A 19,113-nucleotide genomic window follows, 5' to 3' on the forward strand; every position below is an offset into this window, starting at 1 on the left:
GTTAATTTTTTTTTTGTATTCCCTTGTGGACACAACTTAACATAAATATTGAACCATATAAAGATGGATTGCAAAATGTAAAACATGTAGGTAAACAATAGCCACAGTGACAATACAGAGGTAACATTCATCATTTTGCAAACATCATGAGTTTAGAAGGAGAGTTGAAATCGGTTAAAAAAATATCAACACAAGGCAATGGATGAAGGAACATGCTGAATTTCATTATCTCCATTCCAATAAAATGTGTGTGTATACAGGTATATTTTCTTTTGTGTTACCGGGGCCAGCCCAGAAACACAACTGTTGCTCCATCAAGCTCTGCTCTTGGACAAAATGATATAAAGGACAGCAAACTAGATATTCAACTCCCAATGCATATAAAGGCAGCCTCCAGATTGTGATTATAACACAATGGCCCAATTAGCTCAGTGTAAAAAAACACATTAACACTCAAGAATATGAAAGTTTTTGGCCAAAGTAATAATGTACTTATTCTTATTTTTTTTGCCTGTTTTTGAATGAGATCTGATGTCCAATGTGCACACAACCTAAATGCATCTCCTCACTGCATTGGGATTTTAATATCATGGTGTAGCTGTTTGCACACTGCAGGAGAAGACTGGAACTGATTGTAAATCCAGATGTAGAGGAGGAATTTTAAAGCTACACACCAAAGGATGAACATGAAAACATAGAGCACCAAAAGTATAAACACAGGTTACATGCCTGAGTTTGTAGAGTGGCTGTTAAATTACTGTTTTGTATTCTGATAATCATGATGACCACACTGAAATTAACCTTAAAACACAAATGTATTGTGTTATAAGGTGGTAGACTTGATTTTTTTTTTCTTTCATACAGAGAGCCACGCTCTTCCTGAATCTACATATACAGCATCATTCATGCAGACTGTTTCATGATGCTGTTTTTAATAGGACATGTTAACATATAGCGCTATCATATACAGTACAATGCTTCTCTTTGAGCTGGTCGTCTTCAGATAAGAGGAATGTAAAGTATAACCACTTATGTTGAGGTAAACACGCAATTATGAAATTATCCGTTTCAGTGAAAGGATCACAAAGGCTCATCTGGAATCAAGGTGTTTCAAAATAAGATAAATCTTTTTTGTCTTGCTGTAGAATGTGTCTGATATACAGTAGATACACAGTATATTCATTAATAAAGATGGGTCAAAAGAGCAAACAATAATGGTAACATGAAATTAAAAGGAAAAGAAAATCATCATTTGGCCCATTAATGGTACAAAGAAACAACACACAGTAATGATCCTAATGATAATAAAGATGCTAAAGACATCTTCTCTGTCTAAGTCAAAATAAAACCGCCAGAACAAGAAAACCTCTGGAACAAAAGACAAATTTATCCACCGCTACAACTGCTACAATTGTGAGGGAAACACTACTATATACTGTAGATAAACTACTTCAGTTAAAATATAAATATAGCAGAGAGTTGTGACCTCTCGTGTGGTCATCTGTAAGGTTCAGTTTGAAGATGAAACATCCACACAGACAGTAGTAAACAAGTTTTTTTTTTTTTTTTTTTTTAACTTTCATCCTACAACATGCACACATCATCACATGTTTTTCTTCTGAGGTGAAGAAATTTGGACAGTTTTTACTGTTTTTTTTGTTTGTTGTTGCTTTGAGCACTCGGTTACCGACACAAAAATCTTAGTCCATTTGACCAAATTTACAAGTCTTAGTGGGATGTGAGCTCTTTTGCTGAGACATGAGTCCAGTCACTGTAGAAGGAGTCAAAGCTTTAAACACTCTGCATGGCAGCATCAGATTAATGCCTGTGGGTCCTGTATCTGTACAGTCTTAGTCTGGGACTCTTTCATCCTCACTCTCTATTTTACACTCAGCACAAATGTCTGCTTTTGTCTGGAGAGCAGATGAAGCGGCCTTAAGTCCGGAGGGGCAGCCAGTGTCCGAGCCCTTCAAAGAACCTCCGTGCGTTCATGACGTAGAAGTTGACGTTCTGAGTGAAGTCGGTGCAAATGTTGGAGTAAGTGTCCACCAGGGTGCAGTAGAGAGCGGTCCCGCCTATGCTGATCACCACAGTAACCAAGCACAGCAGCAGGAGGATCAGGCAGGAGTCTCCACCTACCTCATCTGAGAAGTAAGAAATATGGCACAAATGTAATATGCTTCTTTATAGTGTCATTTGATAGTACATCTGTAGCTCCTGTGCGTCCATGCTTAAAATCAGTGCTGGAATTGGCAAGAGTGATTCAGGGTATGCAGCTCATGAATGTATTTAGAATAGAGGAGAAGTTAAACTGTACCTTGTTCAATGCCGTCCTCTGGTTCGCTGAAGCGAACTTTGCGTTTGGAGCTCTGTTTAATAGCAATGTCGCTGGGCGGAGGCAGTCCATCCAGCGACGCTCGCCTCCTCTTCAGAATGGAGACCAGACCATCAGGAGAAGAAATCTGAAGGAGACACAAAGAAACAGAAAATGAATGTTTTCCTCTTGTCACATTTACATCCTCAGTAGCAACTAATGGGCTCGGGCCTGTCTGTACAGTCGGGTAGGGAAAGTATTGAGACATGGACCAACACTTTACTTTAAGTTAGTATAAGTAGTCAACAAGCATGCACAGAAATAACATTGAACTTTTAGAAAACGCAAGTTGGAAGTGATTTGTTTATCAGACTGCTGAAATTTTAAAACAAAACCTTAATCCTCATTATAATTACCCTCTGGCATAATGAATCAAACACCTAAACCTCATGTTAATGAAATAGCGGTACCGTTTGGTAAATTCCCTAAAAGTCAGTGTCAATGAAAGGAAAGTGTCATCAATTAAGGTCGGTCAAAAATTAGTTAAACTAATTTTTATATAACTAAATAATCTTTTTTTAAGTGTAGTGTGATAGCCTCCTGTAAGAAGAGGAACACAAACTAGGAGGTTTAAGTGGTTTGCAACGTGGACCATGTGACATTCCCAATTCAATTCCAGCAGAGAAACTTTATCATCACCCTCTCTCTGTCCTTGAGCCTCCTGTTTCTGTGCTGTCATACTGTCGAATAAAGGCAAAATGCCAAAAAAAAACCTTTAAAAACAGACAAATAGAATAAAAACATAAACTATTAGAATAGTAGAACATCTTGTTCTAAATAAGGACAGTAAAACCACAGGACATAAAAAGAAATACACCATAAAACACAATCAGTGGTGCACAATGAACAGGCTTTATCAGGAGACTACTGTGAGACTGGCTGTATGTTTGGTATTAGTCAACAGAAGACCAACAGACCAGCTTTTTAGACGAACTGGAGCTGAGCCATAGAAGCTTGGCTGGGGCAAGTAAACACAGATCTGCAGAAGCACAGGTGTAACAACACAGAGGCATAAATGATTCTCTCTGTGTTGGAAAAACACAGCAGGCCTGACTGTGGTAAAGTGTTTCTGTTGGAGAGCATAATTGGACAAACTCAATACCAGAGTCAAAAGGGAGGAATTCCTTGGATTGTAAATACTGTTATTCAATGCAAAAAAAAAAAGAGCTTTTGACTGATGTTTGAAAAGACACAGTCAACAACAGATGTACAGTCAGCAGAGGCCAATCCTAGTAGATCTGAAAACACCTCCCATCCTGAAGAAAACCTTTTTGACCTGATTCTAATCTCTCAACCAGCCACGAAGCAGAAACAATAACACAGAGTGTGGGCATATGCTGACTAGAGAAATGGAGTCATCTCTCAAGCTGTCAGCCGCATCTGCTGCAATAATTTATAGGTCAATTATTCAGTGAGGTCAGTGGGTCAATACCACGCTGGATCTGTACAGAGGTACATGCGTATATCATGTTTTACTGTTTAGGCCACATTCTGGAGCACAAGTAAAGCCCTGTATAATTCAGTATTTGCTGTTTTACCACTTTGTGAAATGGACATATGCAAGGTTTGAGAAATCTTCAACCACAATAATATAAGACTGCTGGAGGTGGCTGTGACCACCCAAGGCAGATTATGGTTGCGGTAAAGTCGTTCTGGATATAAAATAATCAGTGGGTTCACTCGATGTGGCTCAAACATCAGTAGGATTAAGGGGTTTGTTTGATTTTCTGTTTTGATGATAGTAGTTTTCTTTATTGGATTAATCGTTGACAGTATTGTTCTTAATTAGATTGGATTAGATTAGACTGGATTAGATTAGATTAGAAGTGATTAGAATAGATAGATTAGAATGTTGCCTCCGATGAAAAAATGTCACACACTAGTAATATTTTTTCAGTTATTATAGACATTTTGATGAAATCAATGGTTTATTCAGGAATAAACCGCTGGGAAAAGCAAAATAGTATTTACAGTCAAATTATGAGTCAGTAACGTTGGTATTCATGCGTGGACATTAGTCTGACTCGACCGATGTGACATTAATGAACAGCAGCAAACAGAAGTGAACTAAGAGAAACATTCAAAGCCACAAAGCATCATATATAATGACTCATTTGTAGAGGAAGACTATGTCTTTCAAATATTTCTAACGCCTTATTGTGCTCTCAGAGCTCATCCCAGGGCTTCTGAAAGGACACAGTATGGCCTTTTCACATAACACACTTGCAACAAAGTGATCTATTATATAGCCCATAAACTGATGCTGCTGCCTGCTGCGCAGTGTTTTCCAGGAGGTCACTGTTTTGGTCGGCTGAGGACTGAATGAGCAGAGAGCTTGTTTTTGAGCATGACTGTGGCTCTACATGTTTCTGTTAGTTCGGATCTGTTTGCTGCTGTTCATTTTTGTCAGTCAAGCTCCATGATTCAATGCCTCAGCTTATGTCCATGCATCAATACAACCACAAGCAAGACCCTCAACACATTTAGTCAAAAAATATATTTCCATCAAATTTGACGGAGGTTTGACATGAAATTATAGTGGTTTTTCACAGCCCTTGCTTTTCTGGCCAACTGCAAGTCACAAGGAGATACTTCCAGTTCTGTGCATTAATATTTAATTTCTAAAATGGGTTGTGTAATTGTTGATTCACTCCGTTTAGTATCTTGTAATGTGACTACAAAAAGGGAAAAGGGGGAAAATATAATCTTGCTAGTAGAAAACCAGCAAAACACTCATGAAATGTGATACAATATTTACAAAGAAAGGAGTCCCACTCATGCCCCACCCAATCAAATCTCCACTGGATTACATAACAGCCATGATCCTGACCCCATCAATACGAGGCCTTCAGCTTGTACTGCTTATTTGGAATGGCTCTGATTTCATCCCAACCTCTAGGAAGAACCAGGCCCCTCCAGCTCAGTGTTCGAGCCAGGACACGATGTCTTGGCTCAGGCACTGACTCAGTAATGCAGCACATTTGGCAGGGTAGACATCCCGAGTGTGAGGCCACACCAGTGAACTAGGGTGGAGGTTTTTGAACATAGAGACGCTGGTGATGATCTCACTACACAGATATCTTCAGTGGGAGTGTCCCAGTAAAGACAAAGAGCTATGTGGGTCAGGATGTGGAACTTAAACAAATACAGTCTTAATTTTTGCAGGTAGAAATTATAAAAGACATAAAAACGGAGGAGATCAGAGAGAGGAAGAAAGGAAGGAAGGACAGATGCATGCGGGGATTGATGGATGGATGCGGGGAGGAAGGAAAGATGAGAAATATCAAGCAGGGATACAGAGTAGGAAACAATATTTAAACCCCTCCTGTCTGCATTACAACAGCTCTCCTTTACATATTCACCTCACATCCGTCATGTCCACACTGCATTTACACTTAATATAGAAACGTTTCACATAAAAATGAGAATCTACTTCATCCTTCCAACTTAGATTAGAAATAAAAACCAAATGTCAAGCCAGACAAACACACACCAGAGGAGTAGAAAAAGTGGATTCCTACCCCTTCTGTGTGGGACAGTTTGGCCAGGTCCTTGTCTGAAGCCTGGGGAACTCCTGTTGGCCACTCCACCTTCACCTCCTCCTCCTCTGGCGTTTCCTCACACGGCACCTCCTCCTCCTCCTCTTCTTCTACTTCCTGTCCTTCCTCATATGTCTCCTCCTCTTCCGCTCCTTCCTTTTCCCCAGTTTCCTCCTGATGGTCGGTGTGTGGTGAAGATAGCTCTGACTCTGAGTTCACGTTTTGCTCTTGTTCTCCGTCCTCGTGTGACGTGTCAGGATTGTCGACTAGAAAGGTGGAGAAACACAGGACATTGGATATTGATTACAGATTATTACTCAAACATTACCTGTATGTGAACAGAGCCTTAATGTGTCCATGAGTAGATTAGTTTGCTCTATTATATGTCACTTTCAACTGTCTAAATAAAGAATTTAAGTAGTAAAAGTGAGTGCATTTAGATTGTCTCTTTATTTTATAGCCCTTAGAAAGCGCTCAAAGTTCAAATGGTTGCATCATCTTTGAGTCAAATTTTAAATTTGACCAAAACTAATGACCCGTTAGCCTCAGCAGTACTTTATCTTTAGTGCTAATTAGCAAACGTTAGCATGCTAATATGCTAAACCAAGATGGTGAACAATGCAAACATTGTACCTGCTTAGCATCAGGATGTTAGCATTGTCATTGTGGGCATGTTGGTATGCAGTTAGCATCTAGCACATAGCAGAGTTGCTAGCATGACTGTCCATCTCAGTCTTGTTTACTCCTTTGGTTCCGTATATAGACAATAATACACATACCTTTGTCATGACAGGGTTGTAGTGTCTGAATGTCTTTCAGCATTGTATTCAGAGTGTTCTGTTGAATCAAAACACAGATGACAGTAATTTATCATTTAGAAAAAGTCTGAGATTGATCTCTGATCAGTGTAGAAAGGGAAGATTTCCAGGTCTTACCTGCTGCACACTGATGGATGGGCTAAGTGATGCCAAAGAGAGAAAGAGACAAAGAAAGGTCAATACAGAGGACGATCAGACAGACAGCAGGAGAAAGAGAAAGCAGACAGGTGGAGAAAGGTCAGACAAAGTTAAAGGTATGTGACTTAAAGTTCCTCTCCAGACATGTTTTAAACCATGTTATGCTATGATTAATATTTTGTTTAACAAGGTTTTCCCATATAAAAAGTGAAAAAAAAAGGAAAACTGGGCCTTGAAGCACGTCTACGTTTACTTCCTCTTTGAGAAATTCTGGATCAGGCCTTGTGACCTGCCCACCACCACTGCTAGTGCTAGGTTGACAGGTTTGAGAGCAGAGCTTATCAATATGATTAGTGGAGGAAACATCAGAGGGACTCAGCCTCATGTTTGAGCCTGAGTCAGACCCAGGCTCAGATGAGGAGTCTGTTTTGACCAAAATCAGCGACTAGCAGGCGTATCGGAACTGTTAGCGTAGTTAGCATCTTTTATTTATGTTGTTTGTTAGCTTCTAACAGGCAGTAGCTGACACAGTGTTAGTGGTTGTGCTAATGCTAACTCTCCCTCATTACTGTTATGACAACGCAATGGTTCCTTAGGTTGGTGACAAATGAAACCCTGGCTGTCTGAGTCGGTTTTTATGAGACTGTCATTGGTTCACTGCAGTTCCAAGGTGGAAGAAATTCAGCAATGGTGTTGACTGGTTATTTCTCTCATGATATGTCTTGTATAAAAAAAAAAAAAAAACACCATATGGGCATGTTAACAAGGTTAAACACTCGATTTTCATCGGAGGGGGTTTTAACATATTTAAAAGCTAAAATATCTTCAGGCTTTCCGTCTGAAGCTGGCATCTCTTCTCCAGCCAAATCAAATCCACCTGCACAAAATGACCGTAGGCTGAAATCACATACCAGGAGAGTCACAGCATAGGTAGGACACAACAGTTCCTGGCATTCAGACCTGCGGTATTTGTCTGTGTCTGGAGGAAATCACTATCCTGCGGAAATCCTTTTCCACCCTGTCAGAAATATTGATGTTTCCCGATCGTTCCCATGTGTGTCTGCATCTTCAGTGTGTCTTCATGCATTATCAATGTGATGGCTTTGTCTACGACCCCTCAGTGTGTCGTGGAAGATAAACACAGAAGTTGATTACAGTAAGACAAAATGAGTGCTTAAAGGTTTATACCCGGCAGTGATGAAGGTAATGGGAGGAAATACAGATGGCATGAGAGATACTGAGAGTTGATTGAGCTCCTGCTGTCTGAGTGGGAGCAGAGCCACGGGAACACTCCACATAACTTTACTAAATATATGTTTAATGATAAAGAGATGCCGAAAAGTCTGGAGAGTCTGCTGCTGCCTCCAAACACCACACCCGGGGGAAGAATTGTTGTGGCAGATCACAAGATAAAAAAGGCTGCTGATGAATTCAGGTTCCCTCCCGTGTATCTCTGTGCTTCATCAACGTAGAGCAGGTTTGTCAGACCACAGAGACAAATGTCACGTGTAGGTGTTGTGGTATACCTGGGGTGTGTCCTACAGATTTGGCTCAGGGTCTCGATGTGCTTCTGACTGATGAGGTCTGTCTCAGCGGGTGAACTGCTCTCGGTGTTCTTCTCTTTCCACTGGCTCTCTGGGAACACATGTAGAGTACAGGTGCACACAAAATAAATGCGCACACACCCACTCTTTGTCTCAAGGATAGCACCGAATTGCATGTAGGTGTTTGATCACTAATATTTTACAGAGCTGAGAAAAACAGATGCACGCAATACCCCAGTTTTCCTGCAGGGCGGCAAGGTTGGAGAGCAGACGTTCATGGTAGAGCTTCTCCAGCTGCAGGAACTGAATGGCCCACTGGTCTGGTAGCAGCACAAGTTAAAGAAAGTTAAAGAGACTTTAAATCTAAACATCTCTGATTAACTACAGTTAGTTATTTTTTTTATAGTTTTTACATTGATCCTGTGTGTTCATTCACCCACATGTATGTAATGGCAAAAACTGGAAATACAACCCCTTAAAACAGCAACCATGATCCATTGATATTGTATACACTTAAATGACACTGTACAGCAGGGGTCCTTAATCATTTTTCTCATGACACTAAAACCAATTCCCACACATAAACACATACTTAGATTCAAGAGGCTGGCGGCTCCTTATGCTGCACAGATGCATTTTTTTAAATTATTAATAAACTGAAATTAATACATAACACAAGGGGGCAAGGTGAAGTAAATGGGGTCTCATCTGACCTAGAGGTTAGAAAGATAATCTTGTGACCCAGAGGTCAATTAAAAGAGTGGAACAATCTGGACAAGAGCATCAGCTAATTATGTCAAAAATATAAAACAAAAAAAAAACAAAAAACAAAAAAAGAACATTTTCCACTCACAGATACCATCAAGGATAGAGGCAGAGGAAATTACCCATTAGCCAAGACAAATGTGAATGTAGTATGTGTCAGTTTGAGACAGGACAGATTCAGATTGTTCCCCACACAAGACCGTCTTCCAAAAAAAGCAAAGGTATAAACTTCTACAGTGAATTAAAACACACATGCAGTTCTAGGGTTGGAGTTGTTACTGTTACTGAAGTAAAGTATTTGATACTTTGTTGGAGGAACTAGATGAGGCTAGCCATTTTCATAGATAACAAGAATAAATCAAACAGAATGTTATGACCATTTATAATGAGAAACAGTTAAGACTAAAGCAACTGAGAAATGAAGAAAGATAAACTGTATTCTAAAATTACTTTAAAGGCATTATCAAAAAATAAACTGACCAATTCGTGCACAGCTAACAATCATAATAGAGTAGTTCAGAAACAACATTTTTTGTTGGTGTGAGGAATCTGGAGAAAGAATTGGAATTACTGCCTTGCGGTTGTTTGCCTCCGCCCACCAGTCAAGTTACAGGAAATATGGTCACAATGTCTCCTTCTGTTCCAGAGTTGCAGCGCTGAATAATGGCCAGAAGTGTGTTTGCAGAACATTATGATGTCACACTGAAGTTGTCCTTTGACTGTTTGGATATATCATGTCATCACTTCTTCATTTTATCCTGTTAGACATTTGTTTTAAATTGTGTCATAATCACCGTATGAGTTTTTGTGGTTATGGCCAAAAACGTGTTTTGCAAGGTCAGAGTGATCTTGACCTCTGACCTTTGACCACCAAATTCTAATCAGTTCATCCTTGAGTACAAATGAATGTTTGTGCCAAATTTGAAAAAAATTCCCTCAAGGTGTTCCTGAGATATTGCGTTCACATGGATGGGACACACAGACAACCCGAAATCATATATTATGCCTCGTGGAGCCATTATAAAACTGGGGACAAAGATTCAGGTTTGATCTGAAGAGCTGTGAGCCTTGCCAAAATGAATCAGCTGTATTGGAAGAAATGACTGAGACTAAACAAATGTTCTGCTAAAAATCAGGGTTATGACACACTGTTGCATAAGTGGGATGTTACTCTGTCATGCGATTAAAAATGTTTCCCAACGAATGCCCCACTTCCCAACCCCCGGGCCTTTTTTTCATTCTATCTCCAAAAACCTCCGTCCCTATGCATTAAGCATTCTCTCTGTCTGTCTCTCCCATCTCACACGTAAACACACACACCATCCTCCTTGCAGCAAGACAGGCCGACAGCTGTTGCCAGGCCAACCGCGCAAACAGAACCAGAGAAAACTACTGCTGCTGCGAGCCCTCGGGGCTCTGAGCCAAAGCGTGGAGAACACCCAGTGACTGAGGGACAAGTGAACAGATAGAAAATAATGTGGCTGACACAAAGACAGGCAAACCAACTGAAAAAAAATTATTATTAACAGGAAGGTGTTTGCCTTTTGACATCAATGATATTTCATTGAATATTTAATTTTGTGCTTACATTTTGATGATACTTTTGGATTGCTGAATGGTAGCACCTTTGTCCTACAGCGTCAAATTCAAAGCGTTGAGGCTTTCATCAGACCAGGACGGGCATTGAAGGTAAGCCCCCATTCAGCCAACATAGATGGAAACAATTTCTCCATAGAGTAGAGATTAGAAAACACTCTTTTAATGTTTTTTTTTCCATTATCACAAGTGCCACTCTGGCTCAGTCATGATTCAGCTGGAAAATGCTAGTGATTGGTAAATGTTACAGCACCTGTAAACAGAGAAATGAGGTCACTGTGCGCTTGAAAGGATACAGTCCTCTTTGAGTGAGTAGGCCTCTGCAATCTGAAAAAAAAAGGTAATTGATTAAACAGGAGGTGCAGCTGATTCACAGGGTAGTGCAGTATACAGGACCGTACGTAAGCTGTGTTCCTCTGTGACTTAAAATAACTCCAAAAGAAATCATGTGACGGTGTGAAACATCGCCATTAAATCCATGAAAGTAATGCTGTCGAACACTAATTGGGCCGTTAAACCAAATGTACACGTTTCTGTTTGAAATTCACCAAATTCCTTCAAAGATGAGGGTCACATGGCAGCGTCATACCAAGAGGCAGAGACATGCAGACAACCTGGAGACATGAAGTCATATGCTACGACTTATGGTCCGGATTAACATGTCTCTGTGGGCTTTTTTTCCCCATCCAGACACTTTTACCTTCCTCTCCACCACTCGATTGTATGATTTGGTAAATCTAGAGATGTGGAAGTTTCTGTAATTCCCTGATACCAGGTAGTTTTAGGGCTGAAGCTAATTATTATTTTCTTATTGATTAGTCATTTGGGCTAAAAAGTGCCTCAAATCGTGCACACACTATATTCAGATTGCTTGTTTTATTTATCCAATAAATTAAATGTTCTGTCAAAAACGCATTAAGGAAAGTATCAAATCCGGCTGAAAAACAAGGACTACTCCTCAAAGGAACTGTTGATTCATTTTTGGTCGATCAGCTAATTGATTAATCTACCTAATCATTTCAGCTCTAATTAGTTTCCTACACCTCTCCGCTCAAAGTGGCCTCTGACCATAACTTTGACTGACTCATACACAGAGCGATGAACACGAACAGTAATGACCTTTTCTCTCTGTGTGCGTCAAACCCTGAATCATTGTTGGAACAGACATAGAGAAAGAAAAAAGTACACTGAACATTTTTTTTTACTTATTTTACATCGTAGACATTGCAGCATGGCAACACTTACTGTAGATAAGTAGAGTGAAAAAAATATTAAACCAAGGCATTGGATCAGAAAATATCCAATATTAAAAGACTTCGAATGGGGATCAAGAGCAAAGAAAACATTGTCGGGACGTCCCTGCTTTTTACTGAGGAGTCTCCTGAAACTAGGGCTGGGTATTGATATTGATATTGATACCTTGACTTCGATTCAGATTCTCAACAATCCTTTTTTTTGATACCAGTTTTATCAAATCCATTATAACAGAAAGACAATTACATTATTACTTCTTAGACTCACTGATCTTCTTGCATTCTCTTCTTAATTGTTATTCGTACGTGCACTTGTGGATGTCTCCTGCATTTATCATAATCACCATTTGCCACGAGCCGAACCTCCCATCAGGTGCAGACGTGCAAACTTACATGAAAGCCCAAAAACGGAGTAGTTACGCTATAGAAAACTCTTGTGCTGCTTTGATGAATTATTTTGTCTTCATTTTGAAATATTCGGTACACCAGAGTAGCAGCTTTGACCAAATATGGACCCTCGTTGTCAAAAAGACGCTGAGCATGTTGCTGCTAAAAGTGGGCCCACATGGGGAACATAGTTATCCGTAGCGTGCACCATCACTCACACCAACAGTCATTGCTTGTAATTTGAGTGTAATTGTCAAAAAATTATAACTATGATCATGTCATATTACTGCTTTTATCAAATGAGCCTGATCCTGATTACACTGCTGTGCCTCTCCTTTCCTTTCTTAGCATTTGAGGCAAAACAGCTTCGCCTTTGTTCCATGACTGCTGCAGTTGGCAGCGATGCAAACTAAACTACACACTGAGACAAATTAATCATATTGTTTAAGTACTGTTTGGAAATTGTAGCCAGCAAAGTATCGCGCAGCAAACATGAAGCCACTGATCTTTTGCCGTGATCGTTTTCTACCAAACACAGAGACCAAACCAAACTATATTTATCACACCTCTAATTAGCATGTCCGCTTGAATGCTGTAATTGTGATCTGAGGCAACAGGAGACGAACAAAGGGACAGAGGGTTGCCAGTTCAAATCCCTGCACCTGCTGGTGGAGCAGCTGCGTAAATGTTCTCTTCTGCTTCAGTAACTATTGATGGTGTATCCTTGAGAAATTTACCTGACCCTTTTAAATTACAAACTAAAATATCTTAGTGCATTTGCTCTGTGGTGTTTAATGTATTTGAGAAAACAGAGACTCTGGAATCAGGTCGCACATTAGGAGTCATATACTCAATTTACTGTCATGTAAGCGTACGGGTAAATGCATATACACACCCTCGCACAAAGCCAGTCTGTCGGACTAAATAAAGATAAGACAGATATTCTCTCTGGATTTGGGAGACCCACACACAGACCCACACACAGACACACACCTGGTGCAGGGAGTGTGGGAGCAGAGTGTAGTCGCTGTTTTCTCCGAGGGACTGCAGGGAGGCCAGCAGCTCCGGGCTGGGGCCCAGCGGTCCATCTCTGGAGACACTTCCTAGAAACATACAGCACAAACAAACGCTCTGAAATATACCTAATGTTTCAGATGTTTCGGTTATATTTTGTTAACTTGTAACATCCTCAGTGTGTAAACTCTGATCACAGTATCCTTTGCTGTGTTGTTTCTGTGCTGCATTTCTCAAGGGTTGACGGAATTAATCAGTGATAGGAAACGTATTGATATGAAAATATATACTGTACGTTATATTACTTAAAAGATAATGGTCAGTTTATGAGAACAGTTGTATAGTGTCGGTGGCTGTGCAGACCAAACCTGGAGCCACAAATTTATAACAGACAACCTGCATTACAAACAGTGATGTCCAACTGACATTAAACTGCACTTAACTAGTTGTTAAATGACTGGGCCAATGTTCTCCATTGAGAATAACATCAACCTACCACCTGCAGCCAGTTAGCTTTTCTTAGCATAAAGACTGGACACAATGGGGAACAGCTAGCCGGGCAGGAATTCACTGCGTCTAGCCAAGATATAGTCTAGCACATAACCTCCTGTAAATCCGCAACATATGGCTGGTTGGCAGATTTTGTGTGTGTGTATGTGTGTGTGTGTGTGTGTGTGTGTGTGTGTGTGTGTGTGTGTGTGTGTGTGTGTGTGTGTGTGTGTGTGTGTGTGTGTGTGTGAGAGTGTTTGTGGCTTGTATTGTATTACTATTTGTATTGCTATATTTGTGTTGACCAATTCTAATCCATTGGAGTGAGGACATTTGTGCCACTTCTCTCTTCTTCAAAGGACTGACTGAAGGTTAAGACTTCATTTTATAGGTTAAGGTTAGAATATAGAATATAGAAATGGTTGAGGCAAGGTTTGGGGTTTGGCATTTAGTTGTGATAGTTAAGGTTAGCTTTAGGGGCAAGAGAATGTATTATGTCAGTGATGGTCCTCACTATATAAGTGAAAGAAAGACAAACGTGTGTGTGTGTGTGTGTGTGGTGTGGTGTGTGTGTGTGTGTGTGTGTGTGTGTGTGTGTGTGTCTAAGCCTCAGAGGACGTGGTAGATGTTAAGGCCGACTGACAAACAGGCTGTTACCTCAGCAGGTTGCCATCAGTGACAGCCCGCCTGCAGCCATTGGTGTGACAATTAGTCACTATTAGCTGGAGCTGTATAGTGCAACTCTTACATAACCTAGCTTATCAGCTCCAGCTGTATAGCACATCACAAGCATCCAAGAGTACTGGCCGTGGCTTCCTTACAGCTTAGTATCATCCTGATCATCTTAAGCTCTGTTCTTTCCGGTGCAATCTGTAGGAAACTGTGGTCCACAGATGGATGATAAGCTTTGAGTTGTTCTGAAAAGCTTTCAATCAGTTTTCTGCAGGATAATGTGCTATCACTCTACTGTGTCCCTACTGTGCAAAGAGATTAATGAAGTCAGTCTAGGGTTTTTTAAAGATGATAAACTATCTGTGAGACATCTTATTAAATGAGCTGTAAGAAATATATAGTTTCAGGGTCATTACCATCCACAATAGCTGCCAGTACAAAAAAGCTAAATTCCCTACAGTGCACAAACATAAAAAGAACACAAAAGTCGTATATTAGGTAAAAAAAATAAAAATAAAACACATAACATGGAGTAAAGTATTTTACCTGTGGTATTGTCAATGACACCCCCTTCCTCTTTCTGTGTAGGCTCGCTGTCGGGACCTTTCGGCAGGCTGGTGTTCTTGTTACCCATCACCTCCGTCACAATCTTCTCGTCCAGATCAATGTTCCCCAGACGCTCCTCTGAGACCCCGCAGTGGGCCGTGGCTGGGTCTTTTTGGGCCCTCGCTAAAGAAACATAAAATGATTCTGACCTTTATCAAAGTACTTCCTTAGAGTGAGATAAGCAAATTACTTGGGAAAGTTTGTGTTGCTGTAAGTTCCCAGGGAAGGTTTCAAGGGCTCCTCGGACACTGGAGAATGAAGTCTCAGCAGGTTCGGTTTGTGATCACTCTTGACGGAGCATGTGATTTAACCTTCCATCGCCTCTCCTGGGTGGCCAAGAACAGAGAGATTGGAAAAGGCCCACCACAATCTACGAAGGTTGGGTTTCAGAGGATGTTGTTTTGCCAGTTGTTTCTGATTTTGCGCAGTCCGCTCCGTGGTTTATTGTGCTTTTCTCTTCGCTCCTACACGCAGCATTCAGGGTACCTTCCTTTCCCTGTCCCCGGCAAGCTGTCAGAAAAATAAGGTACATTTTAAAAAGAGAACATAATGTATGCCTCGTGCCTGCAGGACACACAGAGAAAGAACAGATAGCTGAACGCAAAGAGAAGCAGCCATGCTGGTAAAAATGGCAGTTATGTCATTGACTGAAAGGACTGTCTTTATGTCAAAACCAGGACTGTCCATTGAGGCATGTCAGAGTGCTGCACTCTGAATAACTCCCAGGTTGAAAATAACTCCATAGTCGACCCTGTAGTAGAATAACTGGCACTGAATATGTCATAGAAAATACAGATAAAACTCTCAAATTTCTACTTTAACATTTTTTCACGTTCCATTTAGATTTAATTCACTATGTAAATGTGATAATTAAGTGGCCTGCAAAGAAGTAGAAATTTGCCGTTCTGATAGATACCCCATCGTAACCAACAAGAGTGAGAGTTTTATCTATTTTATCTGTATTTTCTATGTATCTTCTCTGCATGTTGTAGAAACTCAGCTAAAAGTAAACATTCAACCTCAAGACTGCTAATCATATACCACGTATTGCATGAAGTAGAGATGTAAATATATGGAGGTAAAAGTCTCCACTTACAGGCCTTTATCTGATGTTTTCAACCAGATTAACAATGCCTGACAAGAAAAGGATTTAGTGACTTGCCTGAGGTCATTTCACAGTTCACAGGGGTTTACCTGTAGCTGTTGACAAAAGGCTGACATTATCAGGAGGACTGAGCTTTTACAGGAAGGTCACTAACCTCTAGCCGGTCCTGTCACTGTAATTATTATACAGAGATACCAAACACAGTATTGTCAAGGCTTTGTGTATTTTATCTTTTGTTTTCATGTATCGTTTACATAAGTTCCACCTTTCTTTTTCCTTGAGTTATGGCTCCACAGAATCAGAGGCTGTTTTCGTGCAACAGGTACACACCTGTGTTCATCTGTTTTAACCTCCCCAGTGGGAGCCATATCAGAAATATGAGCAGTGTTGGCACAATTTTATACACAAGCTCGTACAAAACGTGACTTAGACAAGCAACGCTCTAGATAAATGAAATGTATTTCTGCCTCATGAAACTTACATTTTCACCGTGAGTGGTTTGAGGCCATGAAAGCTGTGTGATGATATGTGTTCACACAGCATGTTAGCAGTCATGTGACTGCTCTGAATTCTACAACATGGGATGTGACACAAAGTACAAATGCTGGGAGCAGAGACTGACTCATAAGGAGGTGTAGCATAATATTAAGAGAGATGCAGAGGAGGCTAAAGATGAACATTTGCATAGATTGCACTAAAACATATTATGACATTTATGGCTTTTCACTGTGAGGTTTCTCTTGTGAACTGACACATGAATGATAAATGATAAGCTCAATAACACTTGCATATCTGTACAGTAAATATGAAGTTACAGCCAGCAGATGGTTATCTTAGCTTAGCATTAAGACAGACACAAGTAACTCTAGGAAGTCACTCCAGCACATAACCTTCTGCTGTTTTTACACTTTCATTTTTGTATAGATTAAACAGACAAGATACAGCATGTTCATTAATGAGCTTTAAAGGTGACAGTAGGCAGATTTTGTAATCTTTCTCCAGAGAAGTGCTAGCTGTTCAGTGTACGGACATGAGCGCGGTATTAATCTTTAACATTTTGGATTTCAGATTCCTTAAACTTCACTTGTGCTAATCCCTTTCAGTGAACATCATCTTTGCATATCCTTTAATAATGCTAATTGGTTTGGAAATTCTTCACTCCATGATCACATGACAGTAACTGTGATTAAAAAATAAAAGCAGACATTGGTTCACTATGATGTATTATCTTTAAAAGCAAGTTGCCTTCAGGGTACAAAAACACAAAAAATCAGGAGTGTTCCTTGAAAAATGGTGAGTAGCAATGAATCATAGTTACCAATACAATAATTATATTTATTAATTACTCCTGACAAAATTATGCTATCCTCCTATACCATTATATATAGGCCCTACCATTATATACCATTACTGTGCAGCTCAGTGAACCGAGCTTGGCAACAACTCTGTCACTTGTGCTTCTATTCACACCACCCATCATTTAAATGTATTCACACCCCTTCTAATACTTGTGAAAATCGAGCTCCTGTGTAAAACATAGACACCTTTATTGTTTCTGCCATGGGCTCCATTGTGGACTGTCAAGTGGTTTAAATTTATTTTCTGTCTGTTTTTTGGTTTTTTTTGGCACAAGTGGGTGGCAGAGTGTGCGTGAGTGTGCACGTGTCTCTGCGTTAGGAGGCAACATGTGCATCCAGGGCGCGTGCTGGTGACGGCTTTCGTGCTCACCGACTCCTCGCGCTCAATTAAAACGTTTATTGTTTTCTTACTAAATCAATTTCCCACGCGCCTTTTTTGTTTTAAAAAAAAAAACATATTTACAACAGTATCTTTGTGGAAAGATGTTGAGCCAAAGAAACCCCCAGCATGCACAGCGGTGTCTAAAGTAAGCGGTAGAGTTTATTGCGTTTTTTCACCATAATATTGACACGTTACATCCGGTACTTAGCCTACTATTGTTGATGTGACATTCCTCTAAAACCGGTTCTATAGTTAATTTAATTCCCGCTGATGAGAAACAAAAACACAAAAGCTCACTGCGACGTGCTCATGTAAGTTAATGTCTCGTAATAAAACGAGAACACAACACAAGACGCGGGACAGATGGATGGATGGATGTACTCACGGCTGGATGTTATTTCTCTGAACATCAACGCCCTGAAGAAGCGTGGCGGTGTTGTTCTCTCTCCCCCTCGGCACACAGCAGGATCCACATACACCTCAGTCTGTCATCTGTCCGTCTCTGACACTCTCTCATGCTTCTTGTTTACGGTCCAATCCGGGGATTTTTCTCACCTTCCCCTCATTGCAGGATATATATTCCTACATGGCGCGGTTATTTATTTATTTCCCCGAGCATGTGGCCGAGGCTGCCATCTTCTGGCAGATGAGTCTCACTGGTTCGTGGCTGTGTGTCAGCGGTTATGTAACAGTAGATGAGGCGGTCATATGACGGGGTGTTAAGCTGATAAACTGTGCACCGGATTACAAGGGAATAAAAAAAAAAAATGTACATCGTCTTTGCATCCTATTGTTATTGTTACATAAACCGAATAAAACGCATTTAAATCCGACTGATGAGATACATGTCAGACAATCACTATGATAATTGTGATAACTGAAAACTGCTCCTTCTTCATTGTCAACATGCATTCATAATATAAGCCTGTCACACCTTAATTATTTTATGTTTGGCCATTTTAATACAAAAATATAAATCACAGTTACGAATATCAGTGCAACTCTTGTTAAGTCTTGAATAAGAGACATATTACTTGATTAGTTGAAGCAGTTTAAAAAAAAAAAAAGAAACT

General features: G+C 40.2%; 1 protein-coding gene across 1 annotated transcript; it reads right to left on the bottom strand.

Moving 5' to 3' along the window:
- Positions 1–1,614: 1,614 nt before the first annotated feature.
- Positions 1,615–18,565, bottom strand: LOC111236489 (consortin-like). The gene is made up of 11 exons (XM_022765236.1): positions 18,426–18,565; positions 15,136–15,705; positions 13,408–13,517; positions 11,071–11,101; positions 8,647–8,733; positions 8,396–8,504; positions 6,849–6,870; positions 6,693–6,750; positions 5,896–6,179; positions 2,318–2,462; positions 1,615–2,144 (listed from the first exon to the last, which is right to left on the bottom strand). Exons 2-11 carry the CDS (start codon positions 15,221–15,223, stop codon positions 1,936–1,938), a joined length of 1,143 nt encoding a protein of 380 aa, XP_022620957.1. The 5' UTR covers positions 15,224–15,705; positions 18,426–18,565; the 3' UTR covers positions 1,615–1,935.
- Positions 18,566–19,113: the final 548 nt, after the last annotated feature.

This window comes from Seriola dumerili, unplaced genomic scaffold (assembly GCF_002260705.1).
Source record: "Seriola dumerili isolate Sdu_G_001 unplaced genomic scaffold, Sdu_1.0 BDQW01000025.1, whole genome shotgun sequence".
Classification (NCBI taxonomy): Eukaryota; Metazoa; Chordata; class Actinopteri; order Carangiformes; family Carangidae; genus Seriola; species Seriola dumerili.